The sequence below is a fragment of the Cucurbita maxima genome, unplaced genomic scaffold, assembly GCF_002738345.1.
Source record: "Cucurbita maxima cultivar Rimu unplaced genomic scaffold, Cmax_1.0 Cma_Scf00040, whole genome shotgun sequence".
Classification (NCBI taxonomy): Eukaryota; Viridiplantae; Streptophyta; class Magnoliopsida; order Cucurbitales; family Cucurbitaceae; genus Cucurbita; species Cucurbita maxima.
This window is the reverse complement of record NW_019272056.1, coordinates 471,396-494,627: the sequence shown is the minus strand read 5'-3', so window position 1 is coordinate 494,627 and position 23,232 is coordinate 471,396. Positions and strand designations below refer to the sequence as shown.

At 36.3% G+C, this 23,232-nt stretch overlaps 5 protein-coding genes across 6 annotated transcripts; 2 read left to right on the top strand and 3 right to left on the bottom strand.

The window, feature by feature from the left end:
- Window positions 1–1,825: 1,825 nt before the first annotated feature.
- LOC111469456 lies at window positions 1,826–5,500 on the bottom strand. The gene is made up of 4 exons (XM_023114722.1): window positions 5,408–5,500; window positions 5,284–5,327; window positions 4,289–4,389; window positions 1,826–2,138 (listed from the first exon to the last, which is right to left on the bottom strand). The coding sequence occupies exons 1-4, from the start codon at window positions 5,432–5,434 to the stop codon at window positions 1,981–1,983; spliced, it is 330 nt and encodes a 109-aa protein (XP_022970490.1). The 5' UTR covers window positions 5,435–5,500; the 3' UTR covers window positions 1,826–1,980.
- Window positions 5,325–8,724, bottom strand: LOC111469455 (PHD finger-like domain-containing protein 5B). Its single transcript, XM_023114721.1, has 2 exons — window positions 8,569–8,724; window positions 5,325–5,988 (listed from the first exon to the last, which is right to left on the bottom strand). Exon 2 carries the CDS (start codon window positions 5,938–5,940, stop codon window positions 5,608–5,610), a length of 333 nt encoding a protein of 110 aa, XP_022970489.1. The 5' UTR covers window positions 5,941–5,988; window positions 8,569–8,724; the 3' UTR covers window positions 5,325–5,607.
- Window positions 8,725–10,733: 2,009 nt separating this feature from the next.
- On the top strand, window positions 10,734–12,655 carry LOC111469531 (probable protein phosphatase 2C 25). Its single transcript, XM_023114821.1, has 4 exons — window positions 10,734–11,300; window positions 11,386–11,730; window positions 11,816–11,998; window positions 12,357–12,655. Exons 1-4 carry the CDS (start codon window positions 10,833–10,835, stop codon window positions 12,516–12,518), a joined length of 1,158 nt encoding a protein of 385 aa, XP_022970589.1. The 5' UTR covers window positions 10,734–10,832; the 3' UTR covers window positions 12,519–12,655.
- A 1,653-nt stretch (window positions 12,656–14,308) lies between these two features.
- LOC111469534 (ran-binding protein 1 homolog a-like) lies at window positions 14,309–17,126 on the top strand. Of its 2 annotated transcripts, XR_002714889.1 has the most exons (5): window positions 14,309–14,613; window positions 14,720–14,871; window positions 14,999–15,124; window positions 16,435–16,785; window positions 16,817–17,126. XR_002714889.1 is itself a non-coding variant. In XM_023114825.1 (4 exons), the coding sequence occupies exons 1-4, from the start codon at window positions 14,465–14,467 to the stop codon at window positions 16,662–16,664; spliced, it is 657 nt and encodes a 218-aa protein (XP_022970593.1). In that variant the 5' UTR covers window positions 14,309–14,464; the 3' UTR covers window positions 16,665–17,126. The 2 variants fall into 2 exon arrangements, 1 of the variants encoding a protein (XP_022970593.1); XM_023114825.1 differs by having other exon boundaries at window positions 16,435–17,126.
- Window positions 17,127–19,996: 2,870 nt separating this feature from the next.
- Window positions 19,997–22,918, bottom strand: LOC111469535 (ran-binding protein 1 homolog a-like). Its single transcript, XM_023114826.1, has 4 exons — window positions 22,664–22,918; window positions 22,419–22,570; window positions 22,204–22,329; window positions 19,997–20,784 (listed from the first exon to the last, which is right to left on the bottom strand). Exons 1-4 carry the CDS (start codon window positions 22,810–22,812, stop codon window positions 20,558–20,560), a joined length of 654 nt encoding a protein of 217 aa, XP_022970594.1. The 5' UTR covers window positions 22,813–22,918; the 3' UTR covers window positions 19,997–20,557.
- Window positions 22,919–23,232: the final 314 nt, after the last annotated feature.

Below are 23,232 nucleotides of genomic sequence, written 5' to 3'. Positions count from 1 at the left end.
CCTCAAAAGATGTGAAGTTGGAGGAAGAAAATGTTGGGATTGACATAAAACCCATCGAGAAGAAGCTACAATTGATCTAGAATTAAGTGATGATACCTGCAATGAAGTTGAAAGTTAGGAGGACGAAGTACACAATGATGATTCATGTGAGTCAGCACAAGAACACTCATCTGCCGATAACGAAAGAAGAATTACACAGATGCAACCAAAAATTCTAGATTGATGAAGATTTAGTTTGTGATTTATAAAGCGGTTCAGTTCATCAAAAACATAACTTGGATTGATCTTCGAAACTATGAAGCATGGATTTTATAAAAAAGCTCAAACCATTCTTGAAATCCTCCGTGGAAGAGCTCCTTAGAACATCAATTATTTTGTGGGTATTATTCACACGCCGCTCAAAGTGAATTGGGTAGTCCAAATTGAGTTAACTCTGACATCCATAGATAGCAATCAAAGTGAATTGAGTAGTCCAAATTGGTTAAGTTATCGAGTCATACGAACATTCCATAAAAAATAACAAACTAAAATTTTTAAAAAGATTATTGCAACAATTATATTGTAATTTTATATATAGTAATTGATAAAATAAAAGTTAATTAATAGTAATATAAATTAATTGAAAACAAATATGTATAAATATGATTAAAAAATGTTTAAAAATTGATAAGCATTTATTTTTAGTATTTTTAAATGAATTAAAACTTCTCACTTATTGATATTTTACACCAAAATTGGTTAGAATAATTATGGCATAACAAATTGCAAAACATAGAGATTTAAACGTTTCCATAGGAATACATTTTAATTAGATTTAATGAATCTGATAATTTGAACGACCTAATTCAATGAATTTATTGGAAAGGTGAACGAAACATTCTTTACAAAGGTATGAAAACCTCTCTCTAGGAGATGCGTTTTAAAACTGTGAGACTAATACCAATACGTCATGAGCCAAAGCGGACAATATTCGTTAGTAGTGGGCTGGGGTTGTTAAACATGGTAAAGAGCCAGACACCAAGCAGTGTGCCTGCCCCCAATGGAGTGGATTGTGAGATTCCACATCAGTTGGAGAGGTGAACGAAACATTCCTTATAAGAGTGTAGAAACCTCTTTCGAGTAAACACGTTTTAAAACTGTGAAGTTGACAGAGACACGTAACGGGCCAAAACGGACAATATCTACTAGTAGTGGACTTAGGTTGTTACATAACATAACATGTAGAGTGGATAAGATGTAAACTCTACTCAGGTCTCATGTCACTAACCCAACTGACCCAAAATTTTAGATTGATCCAAAAATTTTCGTCAGCCCAACTGAATTCAACTCGTATATTCTACTAAATATTATTCTTTATTTCACAATAAATTTCTTTCCAAATATATTTAAATCTTTATAGGGAAAGCAAAACCTAAAAGTTTACCTAGAAATTCAACTAAAAAAATAAAAAGATTAATAATATAAAGAAATTAAAAAAAAAAAAAAAAGTCTTCCAAATATAAATATTAAAAATAAAAAATTTACCAAATTAAAAACCATTTAATTAAAACATGATTTACCAATTTTGAATTCCCTAAACTAAATTAAAGTAATAATTAAAATTTAGAGGTGTAAATTGTTTTAATTGTTACATTAAACTCATAAAAAATAACTTAAACAAAACATAGTACAAAGGTTGCATGTTACATGTAAGTAACCAGCTAGCTTACCATGTTTGGTCGGCTTTTATGTCCACACAACTTGTTCCCCACCTTTGTCCACTAAAAGTTTAGCTTTCAATAATATTCAAATTAACAATAATGTAACGTTACGGAAGAGTCGGGCACAAAAACTTCAAGGAATAATCAATTTAAGTATAGTTCAACCGGTTTAGATATATAACTTTGATCAATATGTTACTGATATCGGTAGTTCATGTTTACATATATATCAACGAGGTCGTAACACAACATGTAGAAAAGATAAAGAAGTAGGTAGCTGCTAGCCTTTTCTTTTTCGACCCTTTTGTGGCATTTTTGGTTTAGACTTGAACGGACTGTGTCGTTGATTTGCAGTTGGATCGTCATAATCATTGATATTCATAATCAAAGACCTTTTTCCCAACATTATTGACATCTTCATATCTTCGTCATGTTTTCCTGTATAGACACAAACAGTATCACCTCGTGATATGTTTGTTAATTTTGTTCAAATTTTAGCCTTTTTCATCTCAAAAACTTTTATTTTTGTGTACCGACATCTATTTTATTTTTCTAATAATAATAATAACAGAGTAGGGATCGAGACGGGTTGAAATGGATTGTAAACTTTATTGTAGATGGGTTGGGTAGACCCAAGCAATAAAAAATTAACCCGAGAATTGAACCAACATCCATGTCAACGGACATCCATCCCGACTTAAAATTTTAATTTTTAATTTAAAATGGAAGAAAAGAAAGGCATTAAAGTTTAGATGGGTAGAAATAAAATAGGATATAAATTTATATAATAAATAAATAAATAAGAAAGAATCTTTTATTGAATGGGGAACCTGGTGATGATTTGGATTTAAAATTGACCACTTGCTTCAAAATATTTATTATTTATTTATTTATATTTTTTATTTGTGCTTTATCACGTGCGAATGCATTTCTCGGGATATGGTCACGTGATTTTTTAACAATTTTTTCTACAATAACAAATTATTTGAACGGGTGTCTGCTTTTTCTTACTTTTTGGATGTCGCTTTTAATATTAAATATAATATTTATTATTAAATTTGGGGAACAATTAGATCTAATTAAAAATAAATAAATAAATAATAATAATAATTCTATCAAGTAAAATTGTTAATTTTTACAAATATGTTTAAATGAATTAATATATCTCATTCTAGTTAATCCACTTTAGTTATTAATTTAATTAGACTAATTTATAAATTTTCAACAATAATTAATTTATTCTAACATGTTTCGTTAATATATTTTCCTTTTTAGTCGATTGATAACGATTTGAGGTTAAAAAATCGAGTGAATATCATTATTTTTTTTTTTTATTAAATAAATGCTGGATAGAAACAAAATTTTAATAAAAGTTTCGAAAATTTTGGTTTTTTTTTTTTTTAAGAAACAATAAAAATAAATAAATAAAAAAAGAACATGTTTGTTTCTTTTTTAAAAATAAATAAATAAAAACGTTATCAAATCACCTATAAATTGATAAAGGGATAAGAATATCCTAAAAATATAATTAAAAAAATACATTGACCAAAATGTTAATATAAAGAATTACCTAAAATAATTTTATTTATGTTTGATATAAATATAGTTTTTTATTATTCTTTAAAACTATTTTCACATGCACTATCCAAGTTCAATGAATGAAGAGTACAATCATTATTTTTCTTTTAATATAAATAAAAATTGAGAGAAACCCAATCATATATTTTATTAATACAATCAAATTTCATATTTATAACAAATATAATATATATAAATTATATTGTAATTAAAATATATACGGTTAAAGATTTAAATATTTTCCTGCTATATATTATTAAATAAAGATAATTTATTGGGTGTAATCTTTTTCGGATTTGAATGTGTTTAATATATATATAAATAATGAGATTACTGTAATGGGTTTGTCTTATGACAGAGTTCAAATGACCGACTCATTAACTCGATTCGATTCGTGGGTTACTATTTTTTTTTAGTCGAGTCAACCCAACCAACTTGAAAAATAGGAATATAAGCAGATTATTTGGCGTTTGTACATTCTGACTTGTGAATATTTGATATTATGTGATTTTTGTTATAACATATATTTTTGATAAATTAGACACTTTTTAAAAATAATTAAAAAAAAAAAGAGTAGATTGGTTTCGATTGAATTATGAACTCTATCTATTCGGGTTGGCCCAAAAGATTTTCCCAACCTAATCCAACTTAACCCGTGTACACACCCCTATCTCGTAATTTCTATTAAACGTGAGTTCGAACAATCTTATAGCCCTAAGAACCATTATATAAAAATTTGAGTTTCTCACTCTCATACATTCAATCGTCACTGACATCCTAGTCGCATACTTGAATATTTACGATGAAGTTCGGTTCTAAGCGTCTCGTTTTAAATTTACTCGGACCATAAATGAACCTTAAACCGACCTTTTTGTTTTTCAGTTCATCAAACCAGGATGAGCGTTTAAAATCGTTTGATTTCAAGAATGCCAAAACCGCTCAACTATGTTCGAATCGAACCCAAATCAAATAAAATTCATAGTCTAACACTTACAAAGAACAAGACATACCTGAAACTGGCAAGCACCATGCTATGAGCACCATGAACAGCAACAACGAACCTAAACGACCTGCCCTTAGTCCCATATCTCCCTTTTCCTCCCTCTTCCACCTCTGTGTTAATGTGTTTATAAAGAACAGCAAAAGTTCATCAAAGACGCCATTAATGGCCGCAAATTATAACACATGAAGATGGAAGTTGACCTGTTTCCCAAATAATGGGTATAGCCCACGTTTCTCATCCACGTGATTGATCAATCACTACACTTTTGAGTTGATCATAGCCGTCCAATTTCATGGTCAACGGCCTGATCAGTTGACTTTTGCTATGGCTCAATCAATCACTACACTTTTGAGTTGATCATAGCCGTCCATTTTCATGGTCAACAGCCTGATCAGTTGACTTTTGCTATGGCTTAGTTTACCAGTAAAAGAAAGTGCCCTAATTTTGTAAGGGCACCCCACTATTCATAGGGCACCGACACGGTGGTTTCACATGTTTTGATCTTATGAATAATTATGAAATTGTAAGATTCCACATCGATTGAAGAGGAGAACGAAACATTTATTCTTACAAGGGTGTGGAAAGCTCTCCCCTCTGTTTTAAATACTGCTAGCAGATATTGTCCATTTTGACTTGTTACATATCGCCATTATTTTCACCGTTTTAAAACGAATCGGCTGGAGAGAGGTTTTCACACCTTTACATGTTTCGTTCACCTCTCTACCTGTTATGGAATCTCATATGCAATCTCAAAGGTGAACGATTTTCCTACAATGCCATTGATGGGAAAGAACCAATGCACTTTCTCTTCCTGTCCGAAAACTTTTTCTAAGAAATCCCACTATCAAAAGCCATAGAAAGCAACTACCAAATCTCAAAACTGTTCATCTCATCAACTTTGGTTCCCAAACTTCATTGTATTTTAGGTTGACTTGGGGCATGTTACTCCCTTTGAATCATCATTAGTTCAAGTACAAAAGAGATGGATGATTGACTTCATACCTCAATAGATGGATCCCCTCCATTAGTTTGGTTGAGCCGAGTTCCTATCAACCAATATCAATTCAATACAATCACCCATCCGAGAATAAATTACCATTCTAAAAGTCGAAGGTTCAATCCTTACCTCTGCAATTGTTGTACTAAAAAACATACACAATCAATCGAGTTCCCAATTCTCACGAATGGCCTCAGCCCCAACTACTGTTCTCATTCTGAATCGTCAGCATATACATACATGTCTAAGGGAGTTTGAGATTAGAAATCAGAAATCCATCATATTACAGAAAGATCCATCCGAGGAAGATAACTGATTGTGCTTTTACTTTACCGTTTCTTGAATCCATATTTCTTACGTTCATAGAACAAGTCAGTTTTTGCACTGCCTAAGTTAACAATCTTTGGACATCCATCTCTATCTTTCTCCTGCTGTGTACACTCTTTGCAGTAGTAGGCATCTGAAATTCCTACTCCTCCACAGATCACACACCGCCCTTGGAAAGACCCGTAATTGCATTCATCGCACACCCGAACGAGAGTACAGGGACGGACATAAGAATCACATATTACACACTTCCCGTCGCACTTCTCACAAAGTCGGCCAATGGCGATTCCTGGCTGCTTTCTGCACATAATCAAATCGGGATGATGCTTGGCCATGCTTTTTGCAACTGCAACAATCCTTCAAGTTCCTGTCAATTTTGTAACCTGCAGATGGATTTTCAAACTTGAACTTTTAGAATTAACTTCATGCACCCCACCAAATGGAAATCTTAAACACAAATAAACGATTAGGCATATGAATTAAGCCACACAAAAAGGATGGAAGAGTAGCAACCCCTAGTGTTTGTAAATATGATCTCATTGAGCTTCTCGCCACAAGCAATGAGACCGTTTTTCTATTAAGTCACAATTGAGTAAGAAACCATTTTGGTCGTATTGTATCCAACTAAAGCAAATAAGAACAGATTCAAATGAGTGATGCATATCATTAGAGTCCCTTGATATTTGGTCATTGAAGCTCAAGCACAGGCTAAATATGTTACATAACTGCACAACAGCAGACTAGAATCAAACTTCAAATTTCACTCTTCTTATAAAGTGCGAGATCCCACATCGGTTGGAGGGGGGAACGAAGCATTCCTTATAAAGGTGTGGAAATCTCTCCCTAACAAATGCGTTTTAAAACCTTGAGGGGAAACCCGAAAGGCAAAGTCCAAAGAGGACGATATCTACTAGCAGTGGGTTTTGGCTGGTACAAATGGTATCAAAGCTAGACATCGGTCGGTGTGCCAATGAGGACACTGGCCCCCAAGGGAGGTGGATTGTGAGAACGCATAGCAGTTGGAGAGGAGCACGAAGCATTCTTTATAAAGGAGTGGAAACCTCTCCCTAACAAATGTGTTTTAAAACCTTGAGGGGAAGCTCGAAAGGGAAAGTCCAAAGAGGACAATATCTGCTAGCAATGAGTTTGAGTTGTTACAAATGGTATGAGAACCAGACCGGGCGGTGTGCCAACGAGGACGACGACCCCCAAGGGAGGTGGATTGTAAGATCCCATAGCGGTTGGAAAGGGGAACGAAGCATTCCTGTGTGAAAACATCTTCCTAACAAACGCATTTTAAAACCATGCGGGGAAGCCCAAAAGGGAAAGTCCAAAGAGGACAATATATGCTAACGGTGGGTTTAGGCTATTCAAATGGTATCAGAGCCAGACACCGAGTGGTGTGCCAGCGAGGATGCTAGCCCCCAAGGGAGGTGGATTGTAAGATCCTATGGCGATTGGAGAGGGGAACGAAACATTTCTTATAAGGGTGTGAAAACCTCTCCCTAACAGACGCGTTATAAAACCTTCAGGGGAAGCCCAAAAGGGAAAACTTAAAGAGAACAATATTTGCTAGTTTAAAAGAAAACAACAAATTTGCATCCTAAATATGGTATATATTCACAATGAAGTTGGAATTTCCCAAATGAAGAGTAAATAATTTAGCTAGAAACTTGATAAAATTATCGGCCAACTCTACTTCCATCCCTGAACATTTAAATTGCATGCTGTCATGCAAGGATAAACAAATCCCACTTAAGTAAGACATTTAAATTCTGTTCTCTACTCTTCTTTTTGAGTTTGCTTCTTTTTTTCCCCATGAATGGTTGTTAGACCCAAGAATGCTGCAGCGTTTTAATCTAACAAGATAGCCATTGTCCAAGGATGTAGCAGCTTTGAAAAAATCAATAATATGACAGCTTAGAAAAATTCAATGAGAAAGAGTATATTTCAGTAGAGAAGTCATCCTTTTCATATTGAAATGCAACCTATGTAAATTGAAAGATGAAATTGAGCAAAGTAAATTGAGAAAAAATAAATGTGAGCATTTCATTAGAGAATATGAAATGTAGAACTCTTGAATGCGACTGAGGTTAAAAATCAGAAATTTCTCTTGTAATTCCTGCTTTCTGTGTTTGGTCCGTTACCGTGGATCGAATCCTGACCAAGGGGTCTATGGTAATCAGGCCATTTTGTTAATCTTTTTGTAGGAGGACAACTAAGTTCTTGTTTTTGGGTTCTTTTCCAACCCAATATCGAATAAAACATGTTGAGCCAAGTCTTGGTTCATGTAAAACCTACTTTACGTAGATCGGAAAAATCATACGATTTTACGAAACCATGTGCTACGGCATGAATACGTAGTCAATCCTATTTATGATAGGAGAAGTTGACAATTGAATCCAATTTTGCCCACTATTTTCCTATATCATAGGAAGGGCCTGGATCATCTTCTTCCGGGTGTAATTTTTTCGAGTTGTTTGGAGTCGTTTCTTGAAAGTGACCATATATTGTTTTACATGAATTTCCAATCGCCCTGTTGGGAGGATCTCATAGAATAAAATGATTGGTTCATTCCCATTTAACTGAACGATTACTCCTAATGAACAATTGAAAAATATGTCTAGAATCATGTTCGAAATCAGATTTGAGTTTCTCAGTGTTTGATTCGTATTCCAATCAATAATATGTCTGGATTCATGTTCTTATTTCCATAAATTCAAAGTATCATTGGTTACTGCATTGGTTAATTGAGGGAGAGAATTTCAATTTTCAAAAAAAAAATATCATATACAAATAAAAAATAAGGTTAATGAATCAAGCTAGGAATGAAAATAGAATTAGATGACTGATTTATGTCCGAATCAGAACAGCTTGCCGCAAGGCTGTTCTATTCATTAGACAAGTCCTAATTTGTGTTTTTCAAGTGAGAAGAAAGACATAGATGGAGATCGGAAGAATACCGGTAACAATGCAGTAGAAAAATCAGCGGCAAGACTGCTAGGTAGGAGGCTGCTGCAGCGGCGGCAACACTGAGCTTCTGAAACGGAGGAGGAGAGGGCGGGGAGCACGGATGAAAGAGTTAGGGCTTTACTCTTTTTTTTTTTTTTTTTTTTTTTTGGCTAATTAATAAAAATGATTATTTCAAATATATAATAATATACTTAAAATTTTTTTAAGATATATGTTTAAAAAAATAACTTTAATACCTTAAAAGAAATTAAAATTTAAAATTGTTTTTTTAAATTAAAAATATATTAAATAATATGAACGTTTTTTTAAAAATATATTAAATAATTTAAAAATTAAAAATTAAAAACGAAGAACCGTTCTAGAAAACTCTAAAAATTAGAATATGAACGTTTAATTTTCTAAAGGGAAGAAGCTTCAAGAAAATTTTGAAGACTTGAAGATAAAAGTTTACGGTTCTAAACCAATGTTACTTCACGTTAGTTTGATAATAATTTAGTTGTTTTTAGTTTATAAATATATTTCAACCTACCAATCTCTTTTAGTTAGGTTAGGTTGTAATTTTCTCTCAGAAACTAAAATAAAATAATTTTAAATGGAACACTCAGTAATACGTCTATTTAGAAATGACTATCTAAATGGAACATCGGAACAACACCGACAATGATATCAATGAAGAATTGATACGGCGAAATGGTATCGATGAGAGGTACGACGTATCGCACATAATATCCTATTCATAAGAAGATTGTGGATGAAGTGATAAGGGACACGAGGAAGGCAAGTATTTGTTGGAAATCATAATGTCGTTTGAGCTACTTCAATAGTGATTAGCCTGGTTGACTACGATAGATTAGTTGATCGTAGTCATTAGTTGAACGCATCATAACTTATACAATGATGGTTGTCATTGGTTAATCCATATAGATTAGTTGGAAAATAAATCATAAAAAAATATATAATTAAACTTTTAATTTTGTTAAATTTATTTTATTTTTTAAAATTCAAAAGAGTTATATCATTTGAATCAAATATAGATGATAATTAAAATATTATTTTCTAAACTAACTTCAAATTGATTAATAATTTAAAATTAAATGTAAACACATATTTGTATTTATATCAAGTATTTTCTCAAATTTCCTAATCAACACGTAGAAGAAAATAAAATTTAACACAAAACGCAGCGTTGCATGTGATAGAGACGTTGGTACATGACGTGTTCTCCAACGGTCGCCTTAAGGAAAAAATCAAAATACTTGAAATTACAAAACTGCCCCTTCCTCACGAGTCATTGGTAACGGTAACTTCCCAGAACTCTCCTGAACTCTGATCTTTGTGCCCACCCATTGCTCACACCTTCAGTTTTTTTTTCCTTTTTTTCAGTCGGGAGATAATTGAATCCCACTTTTGAATTTTTATGATTTTTGACTTCTTTTTATCCATAATTACCTTATTGCCCTCCCATTTCTAAACCCTATTCCATTTTTACCCCTAATGTTCCCTCTCTGACTCCAAACAACGAAGGATAATGATGGAAACGGGATAGGAGAAATTTCTTTCTATTCCGAGTTTAACCAAGGGTTCCCCCTCCTCAAACGAACATCTCTAAACAACGAAGGAATACTTAGTACCAGACATTGATCTTTTGGTCTCTCATACATCAAACCCGACACAAAATTAGCAGCACACTCGAAATTTGTTAAATTTTAAGGCTTATTGTCTAGTCTTTTTACCGAACATGTCCAATAAATTTTCAACGCGTACGATAATTAAGTCGGCACACGTCCATAGTTTCAATACCTTAATGCTTAAAGGTGTAGATACTATTTCACTATTTGGACTTAGTCATCCTACGTTGAAAAAGACACAAATGTATCATATGTAACATGTTTGTTTATTTTTCTTCCTTAATAAATGGAAACGACAATACATTATGTTCTTTGGCTGCCGACTCGACTATATCCCTGGACTCTTGAGTCAGAAACCAAAAGCAAAGAGGGGCAAATTGGGTATTTCACATGGTGTGAAAAGGAATATTTAGTCAAAATGCGTTAAAAATGATCCAAATCCACCTGGCCCACCCCCCGCTATGAACACGCGCTGACCCATTCCCCATTTATAGTCCCGTTTATCTTTTCCCATTTTTTCGAAATCTAAATTAAATCCCTTAAATTTCAATTTCATTTGAAGAAAATTTCACTTCTGGGTGTTTGATTTTCTCTGTGTTCTTGAATTTGGGTCTTTTTTTCGGAAGATGTCGGTCTCCGTCGCGGTGTCCAACTCGCCGGGATTTTCCCCTTCCTCCTCGATGTTCTGCAACAAGACGTCGATTATTTCTCCGGCACCGGAGGCGCTGACACTCACTTTGGCTCATTTGAATTCATCGTCTTGCTCTTCTTCGCCTTCTTCGCCTTCTTCCCCTTTTCGGATTCGGTTTCCGAAGCCCCCTTCTGGGCTTTCCGCAGCGGCGGTGGCTTCCACCTCTTCTCCTTCATCGGCGTCGTCCGGCGCGATATTGAAAAGGAAAAGACCAGCGAGGTTGGATATTCCGTTGATGCCGTTGAGTTTTGCGGCTCCGGTGATGCCGTCGCCGTCGTCGTTCAGGGAGGTTGTGGAGGCAGAGAGAGATGGGTACTCTGTGTATTGCAAGAGAGGGAGGCGGAGAGTTTCCATGGAAGATCGGTATTCTGCCGTCGTTGATCTTCGAGGAAATTCCAAAGAGGTAAAAAATCGTTTAAGAAATTCGATTTTTAGAGGATTTCTGGGTCAAGGGGATTAATTTTGTGTTGTTGTTGTCGATTTTTCAGGCGTTTTTTGGTGTTTTTGATGGACATGGCGGCGCAAAAGCTGCAGAATTTGCAGCAAATAACTTAGAGAAGAACATTTTGAATGAAATTGAAACAATGGCTGATAACGAAACTGATTTTGAAGAAGCCATTAAACATGGCTACCTCACCACAGATTCTGAGTTCCTCAAGGAGGATCAACGCGGTGGCTCATGTTGTGTGACAGCCCTGATCAAGAACGGCAACCTCGTCGTCTCCAACATCGGTGACTGTCGTGCTGTTCTCAGCAGCCACGGCGTTGCTGAGGCCATCACGTCGGACCACCGCCCGTCCCGGGAAGACGAAAGGCAGCGGATTGAGTCCACGGTAAGAATTGAATTGGTAGATGACGATGACGATGATGATCACGATCACGATTGAACTGAATTTGGTGGCTTTTGTGTTGTTGCAGGGTGGATATGTTGATATGTGCAATAATGGGGTTTGGAGAGTGCAGGGGTCTCTGGCTGTCACAAGAGGTATTGGTGATGCTCACCTCAAACGATGGGTGATAGCTGAGCCTGAGACGAGGGCGATTCGTATCGAGCCTCGACATGAGTTCTTGATCTTGGCCTCAGATGGATTATGGGATACGGTAAGCAATTCTAGTACATGTGTCTTAAAACAACGAGGATGATAGTCATAGGCTAATGAACAAAGCAGACAATATTTACTAGAGTTGGGTTTAGACTGTTACAAATGGTATGAGAGCTAGACATTTGGTTGTGTGCCAGTGAAGATGGTGGGCCCTCAATAGGGTGGACTATGAGATCCTATATTGTTTAGAGAGAGAAACAAAATATTCTTTATAAAAATGTGGAAACCTCTCACGCGTTTTAAAATTAATGAGTCAAAATAGACAATATCTAATAGCGGTGGGCTTGAATCGTTACAAAATAAAACCATTGTGATCGTAATTGTATTGAGTTGTTTGGTGGGTTTTGTTTTTTCAGGTGAGCAATCAAGAAGCAGTGGAGATTGCATATCCATTGTGTGTAGGGATTGAGAAGGCGCAGCCATTGGTGGCGTGTAAAAAGCTTGTGGAGCTATCTATTTCAAGGGGCTCAGTTGATGACATTAGTGTAGTACTCATTCAATTGCCTAACTTCATCTAATTGATATCAATTCTTGAGTGTACTAACGAATTTTGTATCTCTGTTAGCGTTTCATTAGTGTATTATTAGTATAATTGACGGATCATATTCTTTTGTATTTATCCCTCCAAAATTTAATAATATTCATTTTCGTATCATCTCGTCGTTAGATTTAACCTTTTCTTATCAACGGAGTTATACTTGAATTTGGTTTAAATATATTTCAACGTCTCTTATTCGATTGTCTTCAAGTTAAATATTGATATATCAACTTTGATTCTTTGACGGTGTAATTTTGCATCCCACCAACGATCTTTCCAGAGGACTTATCCATATCGATAGAACATCATACATGTTGCCACGTGTGTAGTTGTTTCTATTACTGTTACAAAACATCATGCATGTTGTATTAATTGTTGTTGAATTTCTTAATTCCTCAAACATTTGAAAATCACTTGTAGTTTGTTGTTTTATATAAAACGAGGTCTAATTCCACAGGTTAAAATTAGACAAGTACGTGGTTCAACTAAGGGAAACGATGATGACGTTCTTAGAGTGACAAATGGCTTGGTATAAGTTACAAATATTAGATGAACCCAACTCTCCACAATGATATGATATTATCCAGTTTGAGCATAAGCTCTCTCTTTGGGCTTCCCCAAAAGGTCTTATACAAATGGAGATAGTATTATTTGATTATAAACCCATGATCATTCCCTAAATTAGCAGATATGAGACTTTCATCCAACAACAAATACACAAATTATACCTAATTAAAGCAAAACTTTTTAAGTCGTTCCAAAATGATTGACTAGAGGTACTAATTTTATGATGACAAGTTCATGGTTCGATTAAATTAAACGACGATGACGATCATAGAGTTATAAACGACTCATTTTAATAACATAATAGAAGAATAGTGCGTAAGTATATATATATAGATAGATAGATATATAAACGAGAATCCAAGTGAAAGATCGAAGCAACAGAAGTGGGAAACCAATTATTTTATTATTTAATTTTAAAAAAATTTGAAAAAGTAAAGAAAATATGCTGATTTTGAGTCAACACGTTCTTGAATTCTTCAAATCCATTAATTTTAATTTAATGCCTCTTTTATACTTTCGTTCTTTCACATTACTGATTCCAATAAATAAATAAATAAATAAATAAATATATATATAAGGATTTTTTAACAAGTTTTTTCAAAAATTTGAGCTACAAAATTTTCCTCCCTTTATTATTATTTTAAAAATAGTTATTTTAAAGTTTTTATTTTTTTAATGTAATATTTGTTAAGCATGGAATTGGGGGTAACACTGTCCCCGACCTCATTTATCTAACAAGAAAAAAACGTTCTCCTCTTCCTCTCTCATTTCTTATATAAACGAGAAATTCTCTCTAAGTTCGGGATGGGTCTTTGTGGGGTCCCACCTCCATGGATAAAATGGATATGTCTAGCAACGACAAACTATCGAGAAGAAGAAGAGGGGTTGAAGGGTATAATGGGAATATGGGAAATAAGAGGGGTAGAAGGGGGAAATGGAGGGGACAAGTTGGAAATATTTGGAGTTGATAGTAGACAAAAATGTCCTAAAATAGTTGGTATTTTATTTAAAAAATATAGTTAAACTTTTAATAATGTTATTATTAAAATTTATTAAAGTTAAAAAATATTTTTATAAGGAGTTTTTATTTAAATTAACTGTACACACTTTTTATTTTTATTTTAAATTTTTTTTAAGGGTATTATTATATTCGAGATCAATAATTTATTTGAAATACTTTAAATGAGTTTGAAACCCTAAAAATGTGTAGATTTATTTGTTCATCTCCAAGTGAAGTTCATCTTCATTACCACTTCTCCCATATATAAACCCTACTTTCTCCGCCCGCATTCTACCCATTCCGATCTGTATCTTCCAATCTCGCCGTCCACTTTCTCAATCAACCCTAAACCCTCATCCATGGCGAGCGCCGATACCGAACGCAGAGAAGAGGAGGAGGCTCCGGCCGCAGAGGATGAAGACACTGGAGCACAAGTCGCCCCAATCGTTAAGTTGGAGGAGGTCGCCGTTACCACCGGTGAAGAAAATGAAGACGCTATTCTCGATCTGTATGCTTTTCTCATTACTTGTTTTGTTTTTTTTTTTTTTTCTTTCTGATTTGCTCAGCCTAGGTTTTAAGTCGGATTTGTTTCATATTCGTATTCGTTATTTTAGGAAATCCAAACTGTACCGATTTGATAAAGATGGAAACCAGTGGAAGGAGAGGGGTGCTGGTACGGTTAAGTTTTTGAAGCATAAGGAAACTGGAAAGGTTCGCCTTGTTATGAGGCAGTCTAAAACCCTCAAGATCTGCGCTAACCATCTTGGTTTGTTCTCAATTCGCTGCTTGTTCCTTCGCTTATATATCAAGCTCCTTTTAGTTTAGGGTTTTTGTTACTTTCTTGGTTTTGGTGGTGTTCTTCATTTTTATTGATTGATTTGTCGTGATTGTAGTTCTTCCATCAATGTCGGTTCAAGAGCACGTTGGAAATGACAAGTCGTGCGTGTGGCATGCCACTGACTTTGCTGATGGTGAATTGAAAGATGAGCTTTTTTGTATCAGATTCCCATCTATTGAGAGTGAGTACAACTCCGATTTTTTTTCTCTCTCTCTGAATCTTTGCTGTTGATTTACTGATAGACTCTTCTAGACTTTGGATATATTGATGTCTGTCTGGCAGTGGGCAATGTTCTTATTAAAGATCATTCTTATATTGTTTCACGTTTTGTGTTTTCTTTTCCACTCCAAACAAATTATATGTTTGAGCTCTCTAAGTTGTCTCTGGTTTGAAGTTCCACTAGGATAATTCTTTTCATTGACAGTACTTGGTTCTACTGATGGTATAGTATAGTTTTAGTCAGTTCATGATGGTAACTTTATCCATGAAACTTCACTGCTCCGCTTATTTTTACTGATTGTTGCTCCAAATATGAATATATTTCTTTTCATTTTCGTTAACATTTGTTTTTCCTATTAAAAATGGGGAAGTTCTCTGTTCAGACATCCATCTCTGTTAATATACACAGTTTATTCAATTATCTATTTCTGCAAGTGTCAACTTTGTAAGTCAGTTGTGGTGGTAATGGCAGAGTTGGAGATCGGTGCCTGAAAAGGATTGTTATTTTATATGGTGATGGTTGCTAATAAAATTTGGTAGGATAAAGTAGGTATAAAGGTGAGTGCTTTCGTTGATGTATACTTGGCTGTAATTTTATTTCAGAGGACCTTAGTAATGAAAATCAGTAGAAAAAATGGTGGAAGATGTTAATTGTATGGATGGAAATTTTATAGTTAACAATTATCGGTTGCTGCTGTTGCCCTTTGAGTTGTGTAACTGATATATTGTACGTTCAATGTTTCAATTCTAGTGTATCTGTAATGGGGAAAAATGGCTGTTCCCTTTTGTATTTCACAGCAGTTTTAGCTCATTTTATAACTTTTCCATTTCTTTTAACTACTCAACAGTCTTTTACCTCTTCTATTTTAGGGTCATTTAGTCCACAATATTTTCAAATTTCTAGTTTTGGCTTGGTTTTATGGTCTCTAGACATTCTTAGTGTCATCTGTTTCTCCCTTAGTGTCTTGCTTGTATTTGGGGTCTGTATCAGAGGTAGGTTTGAATAAACTCAAAGGTAGAAATACCAGGACTTACCTATGCATACTTGTTTCCCATGGAACAGCTATAGAGCTTATAGAGTCAGCTTGGCTTGAAATGTTGCAGCCTTCCCCCCCACCTTGGATATGAAATATTTTCTTTGTACTACATAGACTGCAAAACCTTCATGGAAACACCAAAGAAGTCCTCTAGTCCCAAAAGACAGATAACTTATTAACTGTGCTTGTCCTCTTTTTTCCGTCTTGGTTACACTTTTCTTTTTGGAATTATTAGACTGCAAGACCTTCATGGAAACATTCCAAGAAGTTGCTGAGTCCCAAAAGAAGAAAGAGGAAAATAAAGATGCATCTGCAGCAGCTGGTCTACTTGAAAAATTGAGCGTTGAAGACGAAAAGAAAGCCGAGAAAGCTGAAGATAAAGCTGAGTTCACACCTGTAAAATCTGAGGAAAAGGATAAACCTGAGGGCGAGGCAGCGAAATCAGATGCAGAAAAGAAAGAGTAGAGAGCCTGTTTCGCCTGCCAAGGCATATACGGTAGCTCCTCCTCTATCGGATATATCTACAATGAGGTGTTTGACCTCCCATTCATCCATGTCTCTTGGTACATTAAAACAGTCAATTCTTGGATTGGTGGTTGGTTAACTTTTCTGGGCTGGGAAAATGAGAGTCGTCTAAATAAGTAGTTTGTTTGGTCAGTTGGTCGGTTGGGGGAGTTGGTTTTCTATTGTTCTCCCTCCTTTCCTTTGAAAATGAGATTGAATTGGAGTCAGTGTTGTGTGGTGGTGGCCGTGTTTGTGAATCCTCCAAGGTTAAATAGCATTTTTAGAATACGAACAAGTTTGTGTGCAGGGCAGAGATATTTATACTCGTTTTTGGTTGAGGAAAACATGATTGATTGGTTGTGTTGTGGTCTTATATTATATATTATTCAAGTTCTAGCTTTACTCTGGGCTGCTTTCTATTTATATTGGTCTGTAGATGATTGTGTTCTTTGAGATTGATGGGAACAGGTTATAGTTTATTTATAGTTCTCAATCAATGATGGAAATGAAAGATGGAAAGAGGTTTTTTATTATTGAGTAATATTTTGTTTTGTTGTGGTCATTAAAATCTGAACTCTCAAAACAATTACTACGATAGCTTGGCTTCTCATAACACACGCGAAACGCAGCGTTTCATTGGTTTTCTTTGGCACAAGCACCTCTTTCTTCTGTCGACCCTGTGACTGAGTATCTGTTGTACAAATTTGTTCTCCATTATTTTGCTCTCCATACTTGCTTCTGCCTGCACCATCATCCAAGGAAGGAGTGGAAGAGAAGAAAATATCAGCATTTCGTAGTTCCAATGAAACTCTGTCCGGTTTCGATTTTGTCACAAAATTGCGTTTATGTTCAATTGACTGGAAAGCAAACGAACCCCAAAAGAATTATTTTTCCAATTTATGGTACATCAGATAGTGTGTGTGTCAAATAAAAAGATTAGACTGAAGACATAAAAGAGTGTGAATTTTGGATATCCTAAATAGAGAAATTGGTCCAACTAGCCTTGAAAATAATGGATGGAAAAGGAAAGTAAAAATAAAAGTTAGAATCCTAAATCCCACATCGGAAAGTAAAATGGGAGGGGGACTCAAAAACCTCTATAAATAAGACCTCATGCCCTCTCCTATTCAAAGACGGAAGTAGCATTTGCCCTGTGGCTGCGCTCATGGAAATTCCATTTCAATACTCAGATTCTCTCTTTTACTGTGCCTTCGATCTTCTTTTATTGCTGGATCTTAGTTGTAAGTCTTTCACGGCTGTTAATGCCAAGTTAATCGGCTAGAAATTGTTAGTTGTTGATTGGAGTCTTGTTCAAAGTCCTGGCGTTGTTTGTACCAAGAGATATAAATTTGACTTAGGTCTTCAACTTTTAATGTTTCAGGTACTTTCACTACTGGTTCTACATTGATTTTGAAGCTTCTATGGCCAAACCACGCGCACAGCGGGCATTTGCAGGTTTGTTGTTAAATTTTTAAACATACATCCTAAACGTTATTCATTTGCTAGCCTTTGTGAATCAAATTGGTTTTATCACACGACAGAATGTGTTAAGAATACCATAAGCTTTTTGATATCATGAAAACTACATTATATAGGAACATGCAGCGCTTTTATGCGTACTTGGATGCTATCCCGTAGTTGCTCGTTAGAATATGCATTCGGAGAATCCAAGTTCTTCAATTTCAGACCATTGACTAAGAGAGTAGTTTGTTCCAAAACTAACATCTTCTCTGGGAGGTCAAAAACGTAACTTTTCTATTAACTAGAACATAGTGTGAAGTCTAATATAATAATAATGTTAGATACTATTAACTATATATAAGTTCATTCGCTCAGCGACCAAACATGTCACCACTAACCAATAGAGTGGCAGAATCTCGTTAATAAGTTTGTACGTTTGGAAAACCCACACCCACGGAGTTTTCAAAATAAGTTTCTGATACGGCAGTTTAACAAAACGGGCTTCCACCAATATGGACCAAGTCGGCCTCCATTATGGGCGAACGTGGGCTTCCAATATGGACCAATTTGGGCTTCAATCACGGGCTAATTTCGGCTTCCATTATGGGTCACTTTGGCCTTCCAATATAGCCACTTTAAGTTTCCACTATTGTTCGATTTAGACTTCCACACTGCGGTCGATTTCGGCTTCCACTCTGCACCGAATTGGGCTTCCACTCTGCACCGATTTGGGCTCCCACTGTGTCTCGATTTGGGCCTCCACTGTGGGCCAGCAGATTTGGGCAATGACTGTGCACCGGCAATTTGGTCCTACACTGTGAGCCGCCCGACTTGCGCCTCACTGTAGGCCGCCCGATTTGCGCCTCACTGTCGTCCGGCCGATTTGGGCCTCCCAGTGTGGGCCGTCTGATTTGGGCCTCCACTGTGGGCCGTCGGATTTGGGCCAATTCTATGAGCGGAATTGGGCTTCCATTGTGGGCTCACTATGTGCCGATTTGGGCCTCCACTATGGGCTGGCTAATTTGGGCTTCCACTGTGGCCGGGCAATTGTGGGCCTCACTGTAGGCCGGCAAATTTGGGCGTAATTGGGCTTCCTCTGTGGGCACACTATGTGCCGATTTGGGCCTCCACTGTGGTCCGGCGAATTTGGGCATCGATGTGGGCCGCCCGATTTGGGCCTCCACTGTGGGCCGTCTAATTTGGTTGGAATTGGCGCTTCCTCTGTGAGCTCCCTTTGTGCGGATTTGGGCCTCCACTGGGCCGGGGACTTGGACCTCGCTGTGGGCCGTCTGATTTGGGCTTCCACTGTGGGCCGGTCGATTTTGGGGCCGGCCAATTTGGCGGAATTGGGGTTTCACTGTGGGCTTACTATGTGCCATTTTGGGCCCTCACAGTGGGCCGGCCGATTTGGGCCTCCGTGGTGGGCCGGCCGATTTGGGCTTCAATGCTGGTCGGCTGTTTGAGCCCACCGATTTGGGCTTCTACTATGGACTGGCTGATTTTGGGCCCCCACGGTGGAGCCGGATGTTTTGGGCCTCCGTTGTGGGCTGGTTGATTTGGGCCTAAACTGCGGGCGTGCTGATTTGGGCCTTTACTGTTGGCCGGTAGATTTGGGCCGCATTCAAAAGGACTTGTATTCTGATTCCAAAGGAAAAGACTCATAGCGCATTCATCCACAAGAAAGGGGTGATCATTCAAAAGAAAGGGAAAGTATTAGAATTGTTCCCCGACGGCAGAGTATTATAAGGGCACCTCTAACAACCAAAATGGATATTCAACGGTGCCATTCTTCCATCAAGTTTCCAATGAAAAGGAAGTGAAAAAAGCAAAGCAAAGCAAAGCAAAGCAACGCACCGCACAACAACTTCAAATAAAATACCACAAGACAAGACAAGACAAGACAAGACAAGACCATCATATTTTTTCATCATCCGGAAGGCTAAAATCTCCGGCACCGAACAAACCAAGCAAAAATAAGTGTGTGTGTGTGTGTATATATATATTGTCTTATGCAAATTACTTACTCTTGTTTGACTTCTAACCTCTTTTGCAGCATCTTCAGCTCAGGTCCTCCTGCACACAGACTCCATACTATCCCTGAATGAATTCTAGAACTCTTTCTTTCACCACACTACCCACTCCATTCATTTGACAACGACCATGACTCGAAATCTCATTTTTTTTAAAAGGAAAAAAAGAAATGGAAAGGGACTCCAACCAACCAAAGTACAATTTAGACAGACGACGACTCCCACTCTCTCCCCCACCCCAGAAAGAAATCCAACCAAGAACTGACTGACTATTATGTTTAAATGTACCAAGACAGACATGGATGGAAGAGAGGTCAACTTCTTCATCAAAATCTCTGATATATCCTCCTCCTCCTCAGCAGGCTACTCATCATTCTTCTTCTCTGCATCTGATTTTTCTGCCTCACCCCCCTTGGGCTCATCCTCCTCCTTAGTTTTCGAAGGTGTCTCCCCAGCTTTATCTTCACCTTTCTTTTCTTCAACACTCAATTTCTCGAGTAATCCAGCAGCAGAAGATGCATCTTTATTTTCCTCTTTCTTCTGTTGGGACTCGGCAATTTCTTGGAACGTTTCCATGAAAGATTTGCAGTCTGAGACAAATAGAGTATTTGTTACCAAGGGAATGTAAACCAACTATCTTTCTTAATATAGAATAAAAAATAATAAGATGAACATTCAATATAAAAATCTTTACAAGTGCTAGAATTTTTATTTTATTGCAGTTCAACCACATGTGTGTGTGGGAGATTTAAACCTCTGACCTCTTGGTCAAAGATTTGTCTTAACGACACTTGGGTGTAGGTAGAATTTTTAGATTTTTAAAACGTAGATATGCCCCCATATATCCACTGATCAGTTCCAGGACAATTGAAGGAAATAAGATTTGGTTTAAAATAACATTAAAATCAAAAAAGGAAAAGTAGTAAAATAAGTTGAGTTGAACAATAGAAAAGACAGGTAAAGAAACGAGAAATTGAATAAAAATGTAATTGTGCATGCCCCAACATGCCTGTATCCAAACTAGAGAAAGTATGACTTCCAAGATTTTTATGAGCACAACTAATACAAATGAATGAAAGGTTACCTACAAAACTTTTTAACTTTTGTTAGTTTAGAAGTTGAAAGATTTCAAAGAAAATCTGATCTCTTCGATCATCATGAATTGATGACAAAGTACAACCACACCGCCCCCAAAAAAGGAAAAAGAATACTCCTTGATTTATCATTTATCTAATGCTCCTATCTCATCAAGAGTTGCAACGATAAGTAACCTAATTTAATTCCCATGTAAATTTGATTGACAGATACTCATTGAAGACACAACAATAAAAGATTATGATGAGTGGACATGGACGATCTCCTACAACAGGAGATAAATGATTTAAACTAATAAATCAAGGCAATTGAATTAGATGTCAGGGAACTTGATTTATCGTGAAATATGCTTCTTAAATTGGTCTAGATAAACAATTTAAAACAACGGAATTATGAGCATCCAAATCAAACCTATCCCAGGGAACGAAGAAAATCCCAATTGCTTCTTTCATTTCACCTTCCAATCCTCCTACTTTGCCATTGTCGCAATCCTCTAATCACAATAAGTACTCCAATTACCCACTTTAACAACTTAATTTCATTCTTTGTATGCCCTAAAATAAAATGCCAGTTCATCTTCCACTTTACCCACCTATCTCCTAAGTTGCCACCACAAAAAGTTTCTCTAGTCACCATTAAAACCACTCTCCTCTTCGATCTCTTTTCCTAATCAAATCCTCTAAGAAAAATCTCATTAAATAAAATTAGACAACTAGAGATTTTAGCAGTTCTATAAGGAGAAGGAAAAGACCACAACAACATGCCATACGATAGAACATCTATCATCTTATTGATAATTCCCTGCTATCATGGATTCAGAATAAAACCAAAAACAAAAAAAGCCTCAAAGAATCCATCAGCCAGTCTAACCTGCAGCATAATTTCAGGGAAAAAAGTTGGAAAACTGTACTCACTCTCAATAGATGGGAATCTGATACAGAAAAGCTCATCTTTCAATTCTCCATCAGCAAAGTCAGTCGCATGCCACACGCACGACTTATCATTTCCAGCGTGTTCCTGAACCGTCATTGACGGAAGCACTACAAAAGCACAACAACCAAACAATTAACTATAGAACTCAAAGGAACTCAATTGGACGCACATAAGGAATAAGGAATCGAGAACGAACCAAGATGATTAGCGCAGATCTTAAGCGTCTTAGACTGTCTCATAACAAGGCGAACCTTGCCAGTCTCCTTATGTTTCAAAAACTTAACAGTACCGGCACCCCTCTCCTTCCATTGATTTCCATCTTTATCGAATCGGTACAGTTTTGCCTTCCTAAAACAGTGAAGAACCGGCAGGAAACAAATCACACTACCGAACCAAAACGTAAATTTGAGAAAAACAAGATTTAGATAGAGAGAAGCGTACAGATCGAGAACAGCGTCCTCATTTTCTTCACCGGTGGTAACGACGACCTCCTCCAACTTGACGATCGGGGCGACTTGAGCTCCAGTGTCTTCATCCTCGCCGGCAGGAGCCTCCTCAGTGTCTCTACGTTCGGAATCGGCGCTGGCCATAGATGAAGCTTTGTTGTTGCAGAGAAAGGGATCGGAATTTGGGGGAAGGCAATGAAAGTGAGAGAAGAAAAAATTAGGGCTTTTATATAGAAGAAATAAAATAAGCGAGAATGAGAGAAAACCCACATTGCCCTCTTTGGATTTATCTTTTTAAATAAAATAAATAAATAAATTTGACAAATAACAGAATTTTAATTTAAATTATTAATTCCGTAATTACAAAAAAAAATAATTGAATTATTTTTAGTAATTTAATAATTAAAGATTTGTTTTGGTACGCCTTGGTTTAGTGTGATTATTGTCTTTGAGTGACACAAACGTGATGGACCATGCATATGCTACTAAGTCTTGGCTTTTAGCATTTTCTGTGGGCTGGCAGTCATGGTTTTTCATGTTTTTTTTTTTTTTTTTTTTTTTTTT

Coding starts and splice junctions, on each gene's coding strand:
- LOC111469456 (XM_023114722.1), bottom strand. CDS start 5,434: ATGTTTTTTAGTACAACAATTGCAGAG. Junction 5,328..5,407: donor TTAGTACAACAATTGCAGAG/GTAAGGATTGAA, acceptor ATTGGTTGATAG/GAACTCGGCTCAACCAAACT. Junction 4,390..5,283: donor GAGGGGATCCATCTATTGAG/GTATGAAGTCAA, acceptor ATTAACACAGAG/GTGGAAGAGGGAGGAAAAGG.
- LOC111469455 (XM_023114721.1), bottom strand. CDS start 5,940: ATGGCCAAGCATCATCCCGATTTGATTATGTGCAGAAAGCAGCCAGGA.
- LOC111469531 (XM_023114821.1), top strand. CDS start 10,833: ATGTCGGTCTCCGTCGCGGTGTCCAACTCGCCGGGATTTTCCCCTTCC. Junction 11,301..11,385: donor TTCGAGGAAATTCCAAAGAG/GTAAAAAATCGT, acceptor TCGATTTTTCAG/GCGTTTTTTGGTGTTTTTGA. Junction 11,999..12,356: donor CAGATGGATTATGGGATACG/GTAAGCAATTCT, acceptor TTGTTTTTTCAG/GTGAGCAATCAAGAAGCAGT.
- LOC111469534 (XM_023114825.1), top strand. CDS start 14,465: ATGGCGAGCGCCGATACCGAACGCAGAGAAGAGGAGGAGGCTCCGGCC. Junction 14,614..14,719: donor GAAGACGCTATTCTCGATCT/GTATGCTTTTCT, acceptor TCGTTATTTTAG/GAAATCCAAACTGTACCGAT. Junction 15,125..16,434: donor CAGATTCCCATCTATTGAGA/GTGAGTACAACT, acceptor TGGAATTATTAG/ACTGCAAGACCTTCATGGAA.
- LOC111469535 (XM_023114826.1), bottom strand. CDS start 22,812: ATGGCCAGCGCCGATTCCGAACGTAGAGACACTGAGGAGGCTCCTGCC. Junction 22,330..22,418: donor GATCTGCGCTAATCATCTTG/GTTCGTTCTCGA, acceptor GTGCTTTTGTAG/TGCTTCCGTCAATGACGGTT. Junction 20,785..22,203: donor CAGATTCCCATCTATTGAGA/GTGAGTACAGTT, acceptor TATTTGTCTCAG/ACTGCAAATCTTTCATGGAA.